We start from the raw sequence: 18,393 nt of genomic DNA on the forward strand, positions 1-18,393 counted from the left end.
TCAGTGACAAAAATACCTGATCTTAAAGCTAGCAGGATACATCTGATGTCAAATCAACACCAGAAATCATGCAGATCAATGAAATCACTGTTGTATCAGGTCTTAGCACTCTCTATAGAACACAACAAGGGCCATTGCTGCACTCAGGAGTACAATGCTGTTCATGTGTGCTTCCCTTTTTTTGACACTGTTAGAATTCAGAAGTGTGTAACAGCTTTTTTAAGAAGTTCAATTCATGCTAGGAATGAGAGGATGTCAAATGCAGCAGGAGTATGTGTCTTCTACTTAATTGTAAAAAATTAATGGTCTTCATTGAACACCAAGTATTTGATATTACTGTTCATTGAAGGTCATTAAGAAAGCAGCGAGGAAGAAAGTCGAGACCTCTGAAGGCAACCATGAATATACTTTTGGGCAAATATATGATAACATGCCATCATTTCAAAATTAATATATTGTTTGCAAGAACACTGTCAGAAGTACATACCAATTGGTATTGGTATATAATATGTGCTTTTTCATTTTGAAATCCTAATTGAGGTCTGAATTCAAAAACCTGGCTCTGACAAGAAAGATACCGTTGTCGTCAGCTATTGCTTAGAAAATATCATCCTCTTTCTTCAGGAATTGATTTACAGCTATAAGAAATACAATTCCTCAGGAACAGTGAGCCAGGGCAGTTCATTTCCCATAAAGCAAAGTCTCTGATGAGTATGTTTGGTAGCACTCCCTCTCATCTACTTTATCTGGTTTCCAGTGGTTAGAATAATCCAGTCTTTCTGAAAATAAACTATTCCACATTCACCTTTTCCATGGCTCCCCTATTTTTCAAGGGATATTACCCCCTCAGTCTGCTTTTAAATCAGTTATATATTCATGATTTCTTTTATGTATGTTCAGTAGACAAAAATCTATTGCTCTACAAAATATTGCTTAGTGGTTTAGCCTACCAGCTGTAGTTGAACTAACCCTTTTAACTTATGCACATCAGTTATAATTTTTTATTCTCTTAATAACCTCAAACACATGAAAAACAAATAGAATGAGTTGATAATTTCTAACAGTAAAATACTTCACATATTTTGCTATCATGCTGTGGAATAACTCTGCAATGTCAAGTAGCTCACAATTAGTAAAACTGTAGGGGGAAAAAAAGAAGTGTTTTGATCCTGAGGAATTTTTATCCTAATCAGATCGAAATTTCAATGCTCTTGTAGTGCTTAATATCTTCAATAACCAAAAAAATCAAACTGATTCCAATGTCAGGTTTTACATTCCAGGACTGAAATAAAATGCTAAAATATACAAATGAATCTCATGTTTGTACAAGTTTATTATCATCGATGGAAAGCAAGATTGATTCTAAATTAGGCTGATAGAATGTCAGGGGTTTAGCTATTTCTTAAACTAAGCCCAACTGGCACCCTGATGACAGCCTAGTGTATGTTGTTTTCAAAGTATTGCAGAAGTGCTTGTCTGACCACCTGCACAATCTTTCTCTGTGTCCATAGTATAGACCTGCAAAGATTTCTGTGTTGGACACTGGCACGCTTTAGTCCTTTTGGCTGGAGCTGGTGGAGATATAGCAAATTGAGGGAACAGGAGATAAGAAACCGGAAGAAATAGAAGCATGTAAAGAAAGATTTTTTTTTTTCATACAAGGCAAAAAAGGATCATGGACTTTGGTTTTAGCACATGCCTGGTGTTTGTTTTTCAGTCCTAATGAAACTTAAGGTTACTACCCAAGAGTGTGTATTTTCATGTCTTTTAGCCATGCTTTGAAATCCTGAAGATGTTGTGTTTGCTCCTGCAAATTCTTCTTTGGGTTACATGAGATATTGGTCTGTCTAGCCGTATTGTTTGTCTGTGTTTTTGAACAAAGCCAGGTACTTTAAAAGAAGGGGAACAACAATCTGAAGTATGCAATTATGTGTGCCTTGTACCCTTGTTTTATACACTATTAACTCATGGCTGGCTCATATCTTCACAGGTGATGCTTACATTTCTGTGTGTGGAGAACAGTTGTTACTATTGTAATATTTGGTGGTTTAATTATCCATTAACCATAAAAATACTCAGAAATCATTTTTAATCCCAAGAAATTTTCAATCTTTGTGGTATTTTGTACCTTAATTTTTCCAAATGCAAATTTTTTTTCTATTGGACAAATGTTTTCTATATGTAAAATAGATAAGTGTTTATCAGGAGAATCCGATCTTTGGGATAGTAAACAAACCAGAAAACTCTACAAAGATAAATCTTTAGGCTGTTTAAATCATTAGCTGCTAAACCTATTGCAGAATTTTGCCTTCTGTAGCTTAGCAATATACTGTTATACTGCAAGATGCCTCAGATATTGTTTGTATCAATAACACTTTAACTTAATTCCTGATGCTATTTTATTTTCAAATTAAATCTAATACAATACTGATTTAGTACATTCACATTTAGTTTGTAGGCTTTCAATTGTGTCTTCCATAGCTCATAGTTAGTTGAAGTTTGCACCCAAAATCTCCTATTTTGACCTTAGAAGTGTACATAATACCAGCTGTATAAATACATTCTGCATTAAGGGGTTATAAAGTCAAGGTTGTGCCCTGACTTCTGCTGGTAACCTCTGTGTTTTCCAGATTCTCTGTTAATAATTTTCTGGGGTCTTTTTAAAGGGTTTTTTTTTTTTTTGTGTGTGTGTTAAAAATTTCCAACCCCAAAAAATAATTTAGATTTTGATATTATTCTTGTGATAAATTGCAGAAGCATATGTTAAATTGCAAAGCCATGGGAATAAATGACATTATGGTACACATCCAGCAGCTTCACCTTCATTCTGTCCACCAAGCTATTTCTGTGCTTTTTGCTAGAGGATGTAAATGTATGGCATTTTAAAAAAGGACAAAAGTACTTCAGTCACAAACCTTTCTACCTTCACTGTTGAGGGTGTCTCCAAGATTACCAAGACCAGAAGTTTCCATAACCTTATAGTCTAAATCAGTGTCACCCCACTGAAAATCCAAGAATGGGTTAAGGAATTTTTGTAGTTTACTAGGCTGTGAAATACCCCATCCTAAAATGTGACTATGAAGGTATGATGGAGTTGTTGCAGAATTTTCCAGGATTTTAGAAACCTGTTAGTGCTGTGGGCTATTTCTCTTCTTTTTCTTTTTCAAAGATCTGGACTGCTGACCTTGTGTGTCTAAGGGAGACAGTTTTCAAGGCTGTAAGGATAGGAAAACTGTATCAGTAAACTTTGTTGAACATATCAAATGTGTGGCAGCAGGTCTTATTAGCACTCGTTTGAAAGAACCTGCATAAATCCCCCAAAGCTTTGCCATCCATGCGTCATGTGGTGAGTCCACGTTGGTTTTGATGCCTGATAACCTATAAAGTGGGTGGGCTGGTACAGGACTTTGCTTCATTCCTTTGGGAATATCCTTCAAAACACCTGAAGCCTTTTAACTCAATGTCCATATGTTGCTAAGTATTGTTTTTGAGATCACAAGGTGCATAATTATTCCAAAGTTCTTTTATTTTTATTTTACTAAGTTGTGTTAGTGTTGTTTGCGTTTTCTGTGGGGGGGTTAGCACTAAACTATCTTATTAAGGTCTGTGGAAAGGTGTAAATCTTTGGGTGTTTTTTACTTTTCACAAGTCATGTGGTATAAAGGGACAGTATGTTTCAAAAACGTCTGCTGTCAGATGTGAGATGGGAATGCCATCTCTGTGGTGGTTAGAGGGAGTTTGAACATTCAGCTGTGCCATACCACCATGACACTGTGCTCTGGGTGCCTTTCCTCTAGAGATCAGCCTGAGGAAATCACTCATTTCACTCAGCCCAAGCACCCAAACAGGGACTCTTATTCCAGAAATGAAAGCATGTTTAAAGGGATCCCATCCCTTGAAACAGACCATTTTTAACGTAGGTAATTCAAAGATAAAATTAATATTGCTGCCAATCTGCTTCCATGAATCTTCAGTCTCTTTTCCCTATTTTTGGGAGATGTAGTTATGTATAGTCCACAGATACATTTGGCATGGAAAGGGTTATATTCTAAAATCATTAATCTTACATAGGTTGTCATATGATGGACATTAATGTTAGTGGAGAGATGGAGGACAGATTTCAGTTTCTTGAGCAAGCAAGGCCAAATTTCTCCTCTGATGTAGAGTTTTAGTAGCTAAGGGCAAAATTTGGATCTGGGATTTCATTTTCCCCTACAGTTTGAACAGAGAGTTCATTAATGATAATGGAAGTTCTGTCTGAAGTTGGTGTTCAAAGCAGGCTTGGGTTTCTAAACGACCGTTTCAATATTAACAGAAGAAAATCACTTTATGGCAGGATTGAAGTCATGGGGAGAGAGACAAATCATGAGGGGGAAAAAAGTTAAGAAAAAGACAAGAAAGCCTAGAGAATCCTAGGTAGAAAAATCTGCTGCTCATTTTTCAATCCAGTCTGTCATAAAATAAACTTATATCATTTACTTACATCAATTTTATCTATAGAAACCACAGAACAGTATTCTAATATGCATGCCATAAGCTTCCATTGAATAGTGCCTCTAGCAATACATTGCATTCCATTTGATCAATACCTACATAACATTTTGAAATAAACATTTTACCTAGAATTATATAGTCTTGTTAATATTCATGGTTATGCATAATTATAAAGTTGCCATTTCAAACATTGGGCCATGGGAAAATGGTATGTTATAATAATCACAAAAAGAAGGGGGAGAGAAAAGTGCCTCTGCTGTTCAAGTAGGAGATTAAGATTTCCATGGTGCTGGGAAACACTAATTTTTGTGTCTTTGCTTGGTTTTAATAAATTTGCACTGCTACTGTGAACTGATGTCATGTAAACTGATAACATAGAATTGATTTTTAACAAAACGTCTTCCTGGTCCTAATCTAAGAAAATTTTCACATGCAGCATGCAAGGCCTTCCTCACTGTATTTGGCAAGTTACAAACTTTGATCCTAATGTGAATTCACATTTTTAATAGTTAGACTCAGACCGCTTTTAACATTTGCTTTTCTGCAAAGGGACAGGAAAAGTGTTGCTTAGTTTTCAAACATTCTTAAGGTTTCAAATTTTTCTAAATGCTTGATTAAGGCTCTTTTTTTTTTTCTGAAGGTTGTTGATACTTAATTTTGCCTAATTTATCACGTGTTTATGTGTGTAACATCTCTACACTGGAAGATTAAACAGTATTTCAGATTGCAAAGTAAGCAATGAATCGATTGCCATACTTAGCATTTTTAGAGTGACTGTAGATGCCTAAAAGAATACCCTGGTGAATGAAGAAGTTCAGTGAGAGTCTGAATATCAGTGAAGTACAGTTTTCTTTCATGAACCTGATCTGCTACTTCCTGCTTATGGTAGGAAAATATGAATTTATGTTTATAAACCTGCAACTATTACTCTCTGATATTCATATCACAGTGGCAGCCAGGTCTCAGTCAGTGGTATTGACACGATAGATTGCTTTCTACCCTATGCTAAAAAAGATGTTCTCTGTCCAGCACTCAGGGCTTTCTACTGTTGTGTGCTGTGAATAAAACACAGCTTTCTAAAGCCTCACCAGCATTTTCTTAAAGCAGTTCTCATCTTTGGAATTTTCTCTAGAAGAACTCTGTTGAGATGCAGTAAGTCAGACAGGGCTGGTGCGGAGCTGTGTGCAACGAAGAGAGGTAGAGCAGCATTGCCCAGGGGGACTCTTGTGATGGGAAGCTGGCATTCTTTACCAAGCAATCTGCTCTGAAGGCCTTGCTTTTGGCCCACCAGGCAGACAATGCATTCACAAACTGTCCAGGCTTAAGTCCCCTCCTCCTCCCTCTACCCCATGCAGTAGATCCAAAAATAGAGTTGTTTGTGGAGAGTTACATAGCTGACATATGATTCCTCACCACATGTCTGCAGGTCTGCTATCATCTAGCTCCTGATTCTGTACCAAGCATCATTTAACATTGCTAAATATTTTTCATTGCTAAAATAGTGGATACCCACTATTTTAAACATCTAGCTCACTAATTGCAAAATCTATAGGAAAGTCCTTGCAACATCAAAGACTCACTTGATCCTCAGAGCTATTATAAATGGACAACTGTCTCTGTTACAGGCAAATAAGGCACTTAATGCACTCTTTCTGGCTGTGATGCTATTTTTCCTGTGGGGTTTGAAAATGACCTTCCTGTAAGCATCAAGGACTGTAACTTTTCAGATAAAGAAACTTGTTCTTGTTTTAAGTCTATGCCAGGTTCATTCCCCTATAGCCCACAGTTTTCAAAAGCAGAAGAAAAAGTAATCCAGAATTAAAAAAATAAAAACCCTTCTGTTTCCAGAACGAAGTTACCCTGTCAGCTTGCCTTGGGCCTTAGGTGGAGAAGTGGAGATTAAAGAGTCAGTATTCCTTTTCATGTTTCGTCTGCCAGTTTTGTGAATGTAGAAAGAGTACTTGTGGCTGCAGCTAAGTATCTGACTGTAGCATTAAGTACAGCAATTTCAACCTCGTGCAGTAAATTAAAAATATTCTTATAAGTTTACCATGAGAGGAGTTCAGTATCAATACCATCCAGTCATTGATAAAGGTATTTCAAGGAGAAGGGTGAATAGCACAGCAGATGTAACCTCAATATTTTCACCAATTATAAAGAGCCTCTTTGTGAAGCTGTGTGAATATGTAAGATGATCTCATCATTTCCTATTTACTCAATACTTACCTGAATACGCAATATAGTGTAGCTTTTAAATGCATATGCACATGAGTAAAATGTCCTTTTGTAAGAGACTTTGCTAAAAGACTGCTTTTGATACACAATTTCTTCATCTCCTCTTCAAACTGAATTAAGCTACTTCCTTCTTTTAAAACACAACTCACTATTTAGAAGCTTTGGCTTTGATTTCTCAGAACAGCCTTACAGGAAGAAACTATGTTCTTTTTCTATTTGTAACCATATTTCTGAAGACAAACTTGTACTGATTTATTTTAATTTTCTAACAGAAATAGGTTCCTGCAAAGAACACTGACTGTTTCTTCTTTTTCCCCCTCCTTCATTCCGCTGCTACAAGAATATTGCTGTGCACAAAGCTACCAAGGAAAACTGAAATCCCTCTGTTGGGAACTGTGTACACAGCAATATAGTCATACTTTGAGAAATAAGTGAGGGGTTTTTTTTATTTCTTGCCATGACATACTGTGCGCTTCTTGCATGCCAACCACTGAATTCAAATTGAGGAACTAGGTAACATTTCAGCAAATTTTAATCAGGTTTACCATCCACCATTTTAGGGAATATATCTGTACAGCTGACATAAAGGTCACCAATTTTAAAACATTAACCCTCAGTTAGTCCCTTTGATTAAAGGGTTTGTGTATATGTCTCTATGTGTGTGTGTGTGTGTGTATATATAACCCGATCATGCTTAATCCCATCACATGAGCCATCCCACCAATCTGGTCACAAGTCTCGTCCGCCATACTGAGTACTCCATGTAAAACACAAATAGAAATATAAAATGATTTGCACTGCTCAGTGAGTGACGGTTTGCCTGAAAACAAAACATCCTGGCAATTCAGGATATAATCTACATGGCATTACATTTACATTCAGTTTATGCTAAACTGAAATGCATGGTCTGTTGCTAGTTAGAAAATATCTTCACAATCAGAGCTGAGTAGAGTGATTCTTTGCTTTCATTTCTTCTCAAAATCAGGAACTTTATTAATGGACTCTCCGTACCTGCAAACTGAAGATCTTTGAAATGAAAGTGGCCTTTACTCAGTAAAACTAGTTAACAATAAACTGGATAAATTTCCTTCCCTGTTGCCTCCTTCTAATTGGTATTTTTTGCCTCAAAATGCTCGTCTAATTTCAAAGTTGCAGCTTGGCAATGCCAAAGTTAAAGAATACTGTAAATTAGAAAAAAAATCAATTTTTTTCATTATCATTTTCTTTCATCACATTTAGAAATTTCTTTTCAAGGTATGCTGGGAATTTTCAGAACTGAGTTGGGGTGCCTAGTGCACTCTCACAGGAGGTAACAACCAGATTTAGCAGCACAGTGCAGCTTGCCTGCCAAAGAATTTCTTTATAGAGAGAATTTTTATATTGAATCATGGGACTTCCTTTAGAGCATGGGCCACAAATCTCCTGTATGAAATGTGCTTTAGACAGACGCAGCAAGGAAAATTCTGTGTATCTGGTAGTATATCTAAGCTGGCCAAAAATAGAGTGGGAATTTGCAGGTAGATTAACTTCACAGAAAGTTCATTTTTAATACAGTATTTCAGACATTCTTTGGATGTATTCTTTGTGCTTGGGAGCCTGAACTCTGAGTGCAGATGGTTTGTATATAGCTCTGATGCACAAAATTCTCATTCTCGAGAAAGCAGGCATCTTTTCCTCTTTTCCATAGCTCTGAAATGAATGCTCTGTTCACTCCATGACACAGACTTTTCCAGTGGTGCAACAACCAATGTATAAGTTACTGAAGGATGGAGGAATTGTCTAGGATGACCAAAAGAGCTGGAGAATCTGGGACCTTATGACTAACACTATGAATAACTGCAGTGTGCCCTTCAGCCACTGCCTAGTGACTCACCTGGTACTTTGATTTTCAAATGTGTATGTGGACAGTTGTCCTTTGGCATCTGTGTAGCATGGTAAACTCCTTAGATGAAAACTGTTCCAAGGAAGACACTCGTGTATTTAGTAGGAACAAGTGCAGATAGATTTTACTAGTTCCTGCACTCAGCTGTGGGTATTCATGTTTCCAGAAGAGAGAGAGTATCACTCCACGCTTGTGTGCACATCAGTTTTACACTCAGCTGTAAGCCAAGTATTTTGAATGTCCTGTTTTACTGAAATGGAAATGCTTACCATAATCAAAACTTACAGCAATGCTTTTCTTCCCTTATTCTTCCTAACTGATAAACTTGGGCTAATTTATGTGAGATTGTTTTCTAAAGTGGCTTACAACATTGGTTTGACAGAAATGCTGGGTAGTCAGTTGTTCAAGTTTTATCTTTATTCTGCTGTATAATGAGGTTTTGAAGACAATGAATTATCATAGTGGAATATTTAGAGCTTGAAATACAAAAGTAAAAATTTAGGGAAATATTGGTGTCTGCCAGGACCAAACTTAGTTCACTAGAGTCTGCTTAAAAACAATAAGACCCAGATACAAATATTTGTTTATATTAGAGCTAAACATAACTTGCACTTCACATTCACTTTACATGGCATTATTTTACATGCATGTTTTTCTCTAGTAGTTGAAAAATTGCAGTGGGGATTGGAGGATACCTCCAAGGTAAGGAAACATCACTGTTTGTGTGGCTGCCTTTGTAAACATCTTTTTCCTGTAGATATCTGCTGTACACAGATTTAGATATAGATACATTCACATGTGTAATTGGGGGTATAGACACTTGGTTAACTTGAAAGCTCCAAAGTGTCATTTGTCACATTTATGGTAGGAACTTTAACTGCCTTAAATACTTATCCTTTTCCAAAGTGACTTTTTTCTTTTCTCTCAAAAAAAAAAAAAAAAAAAAAAAAAAAAAGGAAGCGAAAAAAGAAAAGGAAAAAAGAAAAAAAAAGAAAACGTACTTCATGAAACTATTGTATATGAAGCACTTATTAGCCGTAATTAAATGGACAATATGAATTTACTACGTCTTTAGGACTCTGGCTTGTTCTGGTTTAGAGCAAGATGATTAATGCAAATACATATTACTTGAGATAACCATTTAGCAGCTAATTTAGCCAAATTTATTACAGCAGTTAGAGGTTTTTCATTTTAGCAGACGGAGACAAGGACATGACAAAAGCCGGCGGAGACTGTGAAGGCACACTGCCCTCTAGTGCACGAAGCTTTGCGGGAATGGGCAGGCAGGCGGGCAGGGAAAGGGCTCCAGCGGCGGCCCTGCGAGACTTTGTGTACTTTACGGGTTTTATAAAACCGTTCTGCTGCCTTCCACAGAAAGCTTTGCCTTTCATTCCCTTCTCCTGACGCGCAAGAATCAGATACAAAACAAATCCGTTTCAACTTGGCAATATTTTGGCTGAGGTATTACTTTAAACATCTGTATTTTTAAGCTGTCTTGCTGTGAGCATCTACCAGCACCGTTTCACATTACTGATTGCTTTTACTTCTTTCTGTTTCCTAGCATATTTCAAGCATCCGAGAGGGCTGTCACTCTTTGGCTCTAACCAAGCCATTCTGTGCCTCCCCTAGGCCTCTTTCTCAGCCTGTTGGTGGATTTACTTTGCTCTGGTAGAAAGTAAATTCTCCAAAGACTTTTCCCCCACTGACCAGTGGAGATTTGGTTCATCTGAGAACTGTAAATTCTGTTTGACAAGATCAAAGAAACAGATGTATAAGTTCAGTGGTTGATATCGCCTGCAATGAGGAGAAATGATCAAAGCAGCAGGGGTAGAGCATCTTCCCAAACCTTTCAAATATCCAGAATCTCAAAGAGGTCTACCTAGAAGCTATGAATAAATCACATATAAATTTGCCTCTTTTTTCCTTTTCTTTTTTTACAGTTTGACATTGAGTGCATTGGAAATGTCCACACAGCAATAAGTATTCTGAGAACCATAGAGATTTGTAGGTTTTTTTGCTTTTCCTCTTCCACTGGAGTTTCCAAAAGTAGATTAAAATTATACTTTAAAACTTGTAAAATGCTAGTTATACTGAACTTCAGATCCTGTTTGTCATCTCAGTGGCATTAAATCCAAAAGAAGCCAAGTATCTTCTGCTTATACTTGTGTCACGTTGTACAATGAAGGTCATTTTACCACAATCCTAACACGTACTCTATCTTGCTTGTGTTTTGTTTGTATTTTCCTGTCAGTGCTGAATAAGGGTCAGTGTGTAACAAAGTATTACCGCTGGATGCAGAAGAACGGAGGTTATATCTGGATACAATCTAGTGCAACCATAGCTGTCAACGCCAAGAACGCAAGTGAGAAGAATATCATTTGGGTCAATTACCTCCTTAGGTAGGTCTCCCAGTCACTTCTCTCACTTCAGCTGCTGTCTCTGTTGCTTGTCTCTGTCAGGGAGAGGTCTAGGAAAAAACAACAGCCTAACAGAGAAAGTTAAGAAGAACTTTTCATGTAGTCCTTGTCAAAAGCCGTGCCATTTTGTTATAGTTATTGAGGCATCTGTCATATCTCTGCACATGAGAATATTCTTGAATTATTATGCTGCCTCAGTCTTGAAATAAACCCTCCACTATTTTATTGCATGCCCTGAAATCTACTCAATGTGAGCTCAAAGATAAAAATTATCCACACCAACTTTCAGTAGCTGTGTTACAAAATCTGGTGTGAAGTGTTTGGCACTGTTTTATTTGGATATTAAAAATGCAGGGAAGCAATCTGCTGGTACAGCAAAAAAAAAGTTATCTCTGAAAGGCATTTGCCAGTTCACTCCAGAGAGAGGAACTTTCTCAGGACAAAAAAGGCTCAAACAACTTTGTTGTTCCTGTAAGCATCAGATAATATTCACACTGAAAAATGCAATATAAGATTTAAAAACAAAAGTACTATAAACTACTATTTTAAGCTATTAGAACTATTTTAAATAGAAATACTAGTAATTGCTTGAATGAAAGGCTGTTCCCTGAGAAATTCTGTTTTACCAATGTTTTTAAAGGACTGATTTCAGAGCTCAAGGGAAAACCAACAGTCACTGAGAGACAATGAATTATAAACCTGACCTTTCTCATCTGAAAATACCTTTCAGCACATTCTGTTTTGTGAAAATGTTCAACAAGATTGGGAGATTTTCTGTTTCATTCCAAAGCAGAACAAACAAACAAATAAAATTTGAAACCTTGAGATTGTCATGAAATGCAATTGTCATTTTCTGGCCTGTTCTCCTTTTAAAGTGCTTGTCATGGTTTGTTATATTCCCTTTGATGCCATGAGAGTTCAAAGTGATGTCTAGGGGTTAGATTGTGACTTATTATGCCAAGTCCAGCAAGCCCTGAAGAGACTGTGCCTGCCTAAACTTGCATGTTGAAATGCTTTTGATTCCCCTTTTGGGGGAGAGAAGGAAGCAACCCCTGGCAGGAGAGCATTGAAGGGGTACTGGGGGAAACCTCACACAGCAGCGGAGTTTTCACTGGCACCTGCAGATTTTTTGCCTGATATGATTTAGCACAGACTTTTCTGAACATTTCCTTATCCTGCTACTTTTTTGTCTGTTCTTGCAAGTGTGAGGCAGAATGCAGCATTTCCAGAGGTCAGATTAAGGCTGACAATTCTGAACTGGAAGTACAGATTCACTGCCCCAGTCCTTAACAGGGCTGCAAAATGCCCAGAAATGTTCTCATATTTCCTGCTTTAGCTGTAAAAGTCGTGCATAAGAATTATGAACTGCTGCCTCTTTCCCCTTTGCTGCTTTCCAGACAATAGGTGAACCTAGTTCACAAACATCCCACAAAATAATTTTCTCTACAAGCAGAATATACCTAACAAAAAAAAAAAAAAAAAAAAAAAAAAACCAAAAAGAAAAGCCGTGTGGTCTGTCTTCCCCAGCTCTCCTCCCAGAATCTGATTTTTCTAGTCTGTTAGAGAAATATTAACATCTTCACTGAATTTGTGTTTTTAATTTAGATTTCTCCTTGTACTGGAATTCAAAATATCAATACAAAAGATCTAAATGTCCAAATAATATTTTAATAACAGATTAAGGCATAATTAGGTCTACTCTTAGCAGGAGTACTGGTCTGTATACATTTCCATGCATTAGAAAGTATGATTCAGCTGTCTGTAAAAGGATAGACTAATTATAGTGACAGGGAGGATTAATGCTGTTCTTGTTCTAGCAACTTGTTATTCACAGTGTGAAAGCCCTCAAACATCTTTTGCTTGGAGGGGGCAGATTTGGGGACTGCCCTGGGATGCAACAGAATGAAGTCACTTTGTCAGGACAAAGCCATAAAGATGATAATTGTAACACAGCATCTCAATGTGAACTGTGTGAACCCTGAGTGTTCACAGTGCACTCCAAGAGGCTGAATATGAGCATACTGTCATTCTGAAAGTGTGTCAGGCACCCCAGTGCTGCCTCATATTGTTCCATGCAGGACTGTGGATTTTCCATTTTACCAGAATTGAACTTGAACTGCATGGAAATGCTCACTCATTCAAAAATTATTAAAGACTTTGTTATTGTTAATATTCTCTACCACTTATGTTTAGCTATGGCTGTTCCCCTGTATTTGCACGCATTTAAGAAAGGAACACATTTTAAAAGGTGCAAACCAAGCAAAAGCATAGTGTTTCAGGGGTTTTCTTCCATCTCTCTGGCAGTGGAGCTTTTTTAGATTGCAGTCATGTTCCTTGCTAACAAGTCACAGGTGAGCACCACATGAGCAGATGAAGATATGATTATAATGGGTGTGTTGACAGTTCTTTATCCCTAACATATGCATCTTAACATGCACATGTGCATCTGTCACATAGTTAGAGAGGTTGTTTTTGGTTTCTTGCTGATGTGGATGTATGTGTGCTGTATTTAAAAATATGTAACCTCTTTTATCTAATTTTTTGGCCAGATTCTTTGGACCAGTGGTCACTTTTTTAGCCCTAGCTGAGCACCTCCTTAATAATTTCATGTATGATATGCTTGATTAAAATGTGGAAAACTGGAATGTTGAGAAAAACAGGCATTGAAAGGACTCTGGCAAGGCTGATAGAGAACATTTCTACAGAGATAACTCTAATAGACATTGCCAGTGGGAGAGAAACAGATTGGAAGAGTTAAAACACTCTGTCCTCCCGGGCACAGTAATGGGATCGAAATCGAGATATTTTGTTGTTGGATGATTACACAGTGTAGCTTTACTGCTAGATATCACACAAGCCACGATGTCCCACTTCAGCAAGGATGCTTTGATAGCTCTAAAACTTCACTAGAATCAAACAAGGTTTAGTACCTGGTCAATAAAAGTTTTTGACTGCAGTATTAAAATAAACCTTCACAAAATCCCTGCTGTGAAGCTCTGAAGCCAAAAATATGTGTTTCTGTGTTTACTCTGCTATTCTTCCTGTTCTTTGTTCCTGAACTTTGATATGAAAAGAGGAAAAAATCATGAAACCGCAAATCATCCAATTGTGTTTATATTTGCTGTATCCTCTTTATATTTGCTGTATCCTCTTCAGTAACCCAGAGTACAAGGACACTCCAATGGATATTGCACAACTTCCTCACCTGCCAGAGAAAACCTCAGAATCCTCAGAGACCTCTGACTCTGAATCGGACTCAAAGGACAACTCAGGTAACACACATGGTGTGCCTTTACACCCACGAGAGGTTCTTATCATGAAAGCCACAGGATCAGCTTTTCAGTTGCTTTTCCTTCTCAAGTATTTTTCCATTAAAACAAACAAACAAAAAAATCATATAAAATTAAATTGAAAAACACTAGCAAAATCTTTTAATGACCTCAGCCTTTCCATTTCCTCAGAATTTCTCTTCACTTTCTTCATGCATTCTTGCCTACATAGCACCAAACTAAATATTTGATTTCCCAGCTGTGCTTAAGGTGTTTTGCCTTGTGCAGAGGATTGGGATTGCAACTGTTGGATAAAATTCAAGCTCTTCTCTTTCCAAAGTAGTCAGACATTCTCCAGAGAGGTCTCCACCGTCAATCTTTATGACTCCTTTTGTATAAATACATTCTTGAAGAGTCTCACTAGGGGGCAGTAAAGATTGAAAAAATTTAGAGTTTTATTGAGTTAAAAGTTATATTTAATTAAAATGTGTGGGTTCAACAACTTGTTTCTATGCTCTTTAAGTCTGGGACTTCAGCTGTTTTTTAAAAGCTGAGTGTACTTCTCAAGTTCTATGTGTAAATTAGTCCTACAGATGGTCCAGTGCACAGATGGTTCACACATTCCCTGTTAGTTTTAACAGTGGTTACCTAGGCATAGGTGCAAATCATCTGGCCTTGAGAGAAGTGTGTTTTCCTGTAGCCCAAGAAGTAAAGATGTTATTCAGCTGTTCTATGTAGGATGGGTGGATAGATAGATAGACAAACAGACAGATGGATAGATGATTTTTCTCTCATGTCTGTGATAACTATGATACCAAAAACACTGTAGAGAAAATGGATCACTGTGATATAAATCAAGAAAAAGCAAGAAGAGGATCAGGATATTTCTTCATCCATTCCCAGTGCTTCCTTTATGCTGTCTTGTTCCTAAATAGCCAAATAACACATATGTGGAGAACAGTTTGCATTTCCCTGGAAATGCACTGGAGATTTCTCCAAGTGAGCACATGAGAAATACATGTACATTCACAACTTCTAAAGCTGATGCAGAACAAGACAGCATTCCAAAGGTGCACAGATATTTATATCTCTGAAGCAGATATCTGGGAGTCTTGGAAGGCAGAAGACACAGGGGCTTGTTTACTACAAAGGCATTAAATAGAAATGCCAAAGGACCTGAATTTGGAACAGTATTTTAGATGAAACCAACAAGTTCAGTTCAAGCTGTGATATAATCCCAGGCAAATATTGTGTAGCTTCAGACCACCTCACTCTAAGACCACCCTTCCCCAGCTGGTAACCATGGCCTTAAAAGAAAGCATCTTCAAAAAAAGGAAGAAAAAATTGTAGGACAAATTCAGTCCTAGGTGGAGCTAAAAGCTGGATGAGAGTTAGGGGTTTACAGCCACTACTTTTTCCTGTAGGTTTTATTTTTCAAAAGGAAGGGTCTCTCTGCTGCTGTTCACACAAGCAGAAGTCCCACTAAGTGACTTGCAAAGGGCAGTGTCCTGAATGCTCAGGCAGCTTTCCTGTCAAACCCACCTTCAGCACTTCTGGGAAATACTTTGGTATTGACATGGCTCCAGAAGTAACCAATATCTTTAGAGGCAAATGAATCCTTTCCCTCTCCACCTAAAGCAAGGATGTTGAAAAGGGTAGTACTTGGCTCTGATGAGTGAAAAACATCTTTTATTAGGCAACAAAAGATTTCTGGCTGGTCTGTAAAGGACGGGGTTTCCTGAAACCTTTTTTGACCCTTTCAAACATAGTGTGATAATGGAGCATATTCAGTCTCAGAGCTGCTTTGGCTCTCTGAGTCCCCTGGGCTACAGTGTTTATCTCACCCATATTAGAATTATAATTAAATTAATTCAAGCAAGAAGAGTGAAAGCTTCTCGGGGCTGTAGATGTGCTATTTTCAATGGTCTTTAGATGATTTGGATCAACCAAGAAATTGATTCATTGGCTGATTATTTTTTCTGTATTTTTTTATACTTGTTTTCCTTCAGGATAATATAAGACAAGTCTAGCAACATAGCAAAATTGTTTTTACAATAAACTGGTTTATTCATTTATTTTAACTGGTTGGTTTATTCATTCATTCATACACAAGTTGCTTCTCCTCTCACATGGGAGGATTACAGCAGTAATTCCACTGCAGCCCGAGACTCTATGCCACTTCAAAAGTGGCAATGGTCCTAGGAAAATGAGATGAGAGTGCTAGAATCTTCATTAGTAAATAGTGCTATACGTGGATGCCTGCCCACTGCAGGAGAACATGGATGTGAAAGAACAATCACCAGAACATTAGGGGATAATGGGATTGTTCACTGACTCCTCTTTGGATGGCACAGCTACAATGCTCACAGCTGTCATGATTCCTGTCCAGTGAGCAGATGAAAAGGCCCCTCAATCGAGGTGCAGCCATGTAGCATAGGCTTCTGGTGCATTAACAGTCCTGAGTTAGAGATATTCATGGTGATCAAAACTCTCCCAACACAACACTGAAAAAAAAAACATGCAGCTTTACAGAAGAGAACATCTTTTGCCAAAAATAAAGGTTAAAGCAAATCCAATTTCATTGGTAGGTAGAAACCTGGACTTGGATTATAATATTATGTTCTTATTGCTAATGCTTTGTTTCACTTTCATTTTGCTCCAGAGGACAATGAGAACTCAAAGTCAGATGAGAAAGGAAACCAGTCAGAAAACAGTGAAGACCCTGAATCCGACAGGAAAAAGTCAGGAAATCAGTCAGATAATGAAATGAACTGTAATGAGGATGGGAACAGCTCCAGCAACCAGGACAGCAGGGACAGTGATGACAGCTTTGAAAACTCAGACTTCGAGAATCAGAAGGCCCCTGAGGACAGTTTTGGCACTCTTGGCTCTATGCAGATCAAGGTGGAACGCTATGTTGAGAGTGAGTCAGACCTGCGGTTGCAGAACTGTGAATCACTGACCTCTGACAGTGCCAAGGACTCAGACAGTGCAGGTGAAGTAAATGCCCAGTCTTCCAGCAAACATCAGAAGAGGAAGAAGAGGAGAAAAAAGCAAAAGGGAGGCAGCATGACCCGGAGAAGGCTGTCAAGCACCTCAAGTCCAAATGGACTTGACTCAGCTTTGGTGGACCAGCCCCAGCTGCTCTCGTCACCAAACAGTGCCTCAGTGCTCAAAATTAAAACAGAAATCTCAGAACCTATCAATTTTGATAACGATAGCAGTATTTGGAATTACCCACCCAACAGGGAAATCTCAAGGAATGAATCACCCTACAGTATGACCAAGCCCCCCAGCTCCGAGCACTTCCCTTCCCCCCAAGCCAGCAGTAGTTTACATGTCTCCATTCCAGACTCTGTTCTCACCCCTCCAGGGACTGAAAATTCTGCCAGCCGTAAAACTCAGTTCAGCACCTCATCCAACTCGGCCTTGGCTCCAGTGTCCTCTGACCCTTTGTCACCTCCACTTTCAGCATCTCCAAGGGACAAACATCCAGGAGGTCCCACAGCGTCCAACTCTTTGTTGTACACTGGGGATCTGGAAGCCCTTCAGAGGTTGCAAGCAGGCAATGTGGTGCTTCCTTTGGTTCACAGGGTAACAGGAACCCTTGCTGCGACCAGCACTGCTGCTCAGAGGGTCTACACCACTGGCACTATCCGCTATGCTCCAGCTGAAGTTACTTTAGCCATGCAGGGCAACCTCCTCCCCAACACCCACGCTGTTAACTTTGTTGATGTTAACAGCCCCAGCTTTGGGCTGGATCCTAAAACGCCGATGGAAATGCTCTACCACCACGTTCACCGACTCAACATGTCGGGACCGTTTGGAAGTGCTGTGAGCGGGGCCAGTCTGACCCAAATGCCTGCAGGGAATGTGTTCACGACTGCCGAAGGACTTTTTTCCACTCTTCCATTTCCTGTGTACAGCAATGGCATTCACACTACACAGACTCTGGAACGGAAGGAGGATTGAAATATGACCACATACTGTGTTCAGTGTTATACTCTGAGGCATAGACTATGTTTTAATTTAGACCTTTAATTCTAGCACTTTGAATTTGAGCAGGTCAGCTTATTATCTCAATATGATGGTCCCC

The 18,393-nt window shown here is 38.4% G+C and overlaps 1 protein-coding gene across 3 annotated transcripts in view; it reads left to right on the plus strand.

Moving 5' to 3' along the window:
• The window catches only part of NPAS3 (neuronal PAS domain protein 3), a 586,683-nt gene that overhangs the window by 565,510 nt on the left and 2,780 nt on the right, over nt 1–18,393 (plus strand). For all 3 annotated transcript variants that reach the window (XM_059475172.1, XM_059475171.1, XM_059475170.1), the window contains 3 exons: nt 10,863–11,010; nt 14,185–14,300; nt 16,960–18,393. The exon at nt 16,960–18,393 is cut by the window's right edge and continues 2,780 nt beyond it. In XM_059475172.1, the coding sequence (XP_059331155.1) occupies nt 10,863–11,010; nt 14,185–14,300; nt 16,960–18,269 (1,574 nt within the window). In that variant the 3' untranslated portion in view covers nt 18,270–18,393. The remainder of the gene's footprint in view (nt 1–10,862; nt 11,011–14,184; nt 14,301–16,959) is intronic.

The sequence above is a fragment of the Ammospiza nelsoni genome, chromosome 6 (genome assembly GCF_027579445.1).
Source record: "Ammospiza nelsoni isolate bAmmNel1 chromosome 6, bAmmNel1.pri, whole genome shotgun sequence".
Taxonomy (NCBI): domain Eukaryota; kingdom Metazoa; phylum Chordata; class Aves; order Passeriformes; family Passerellidae; genus Ammospiza; species Ammospiza nelsoni.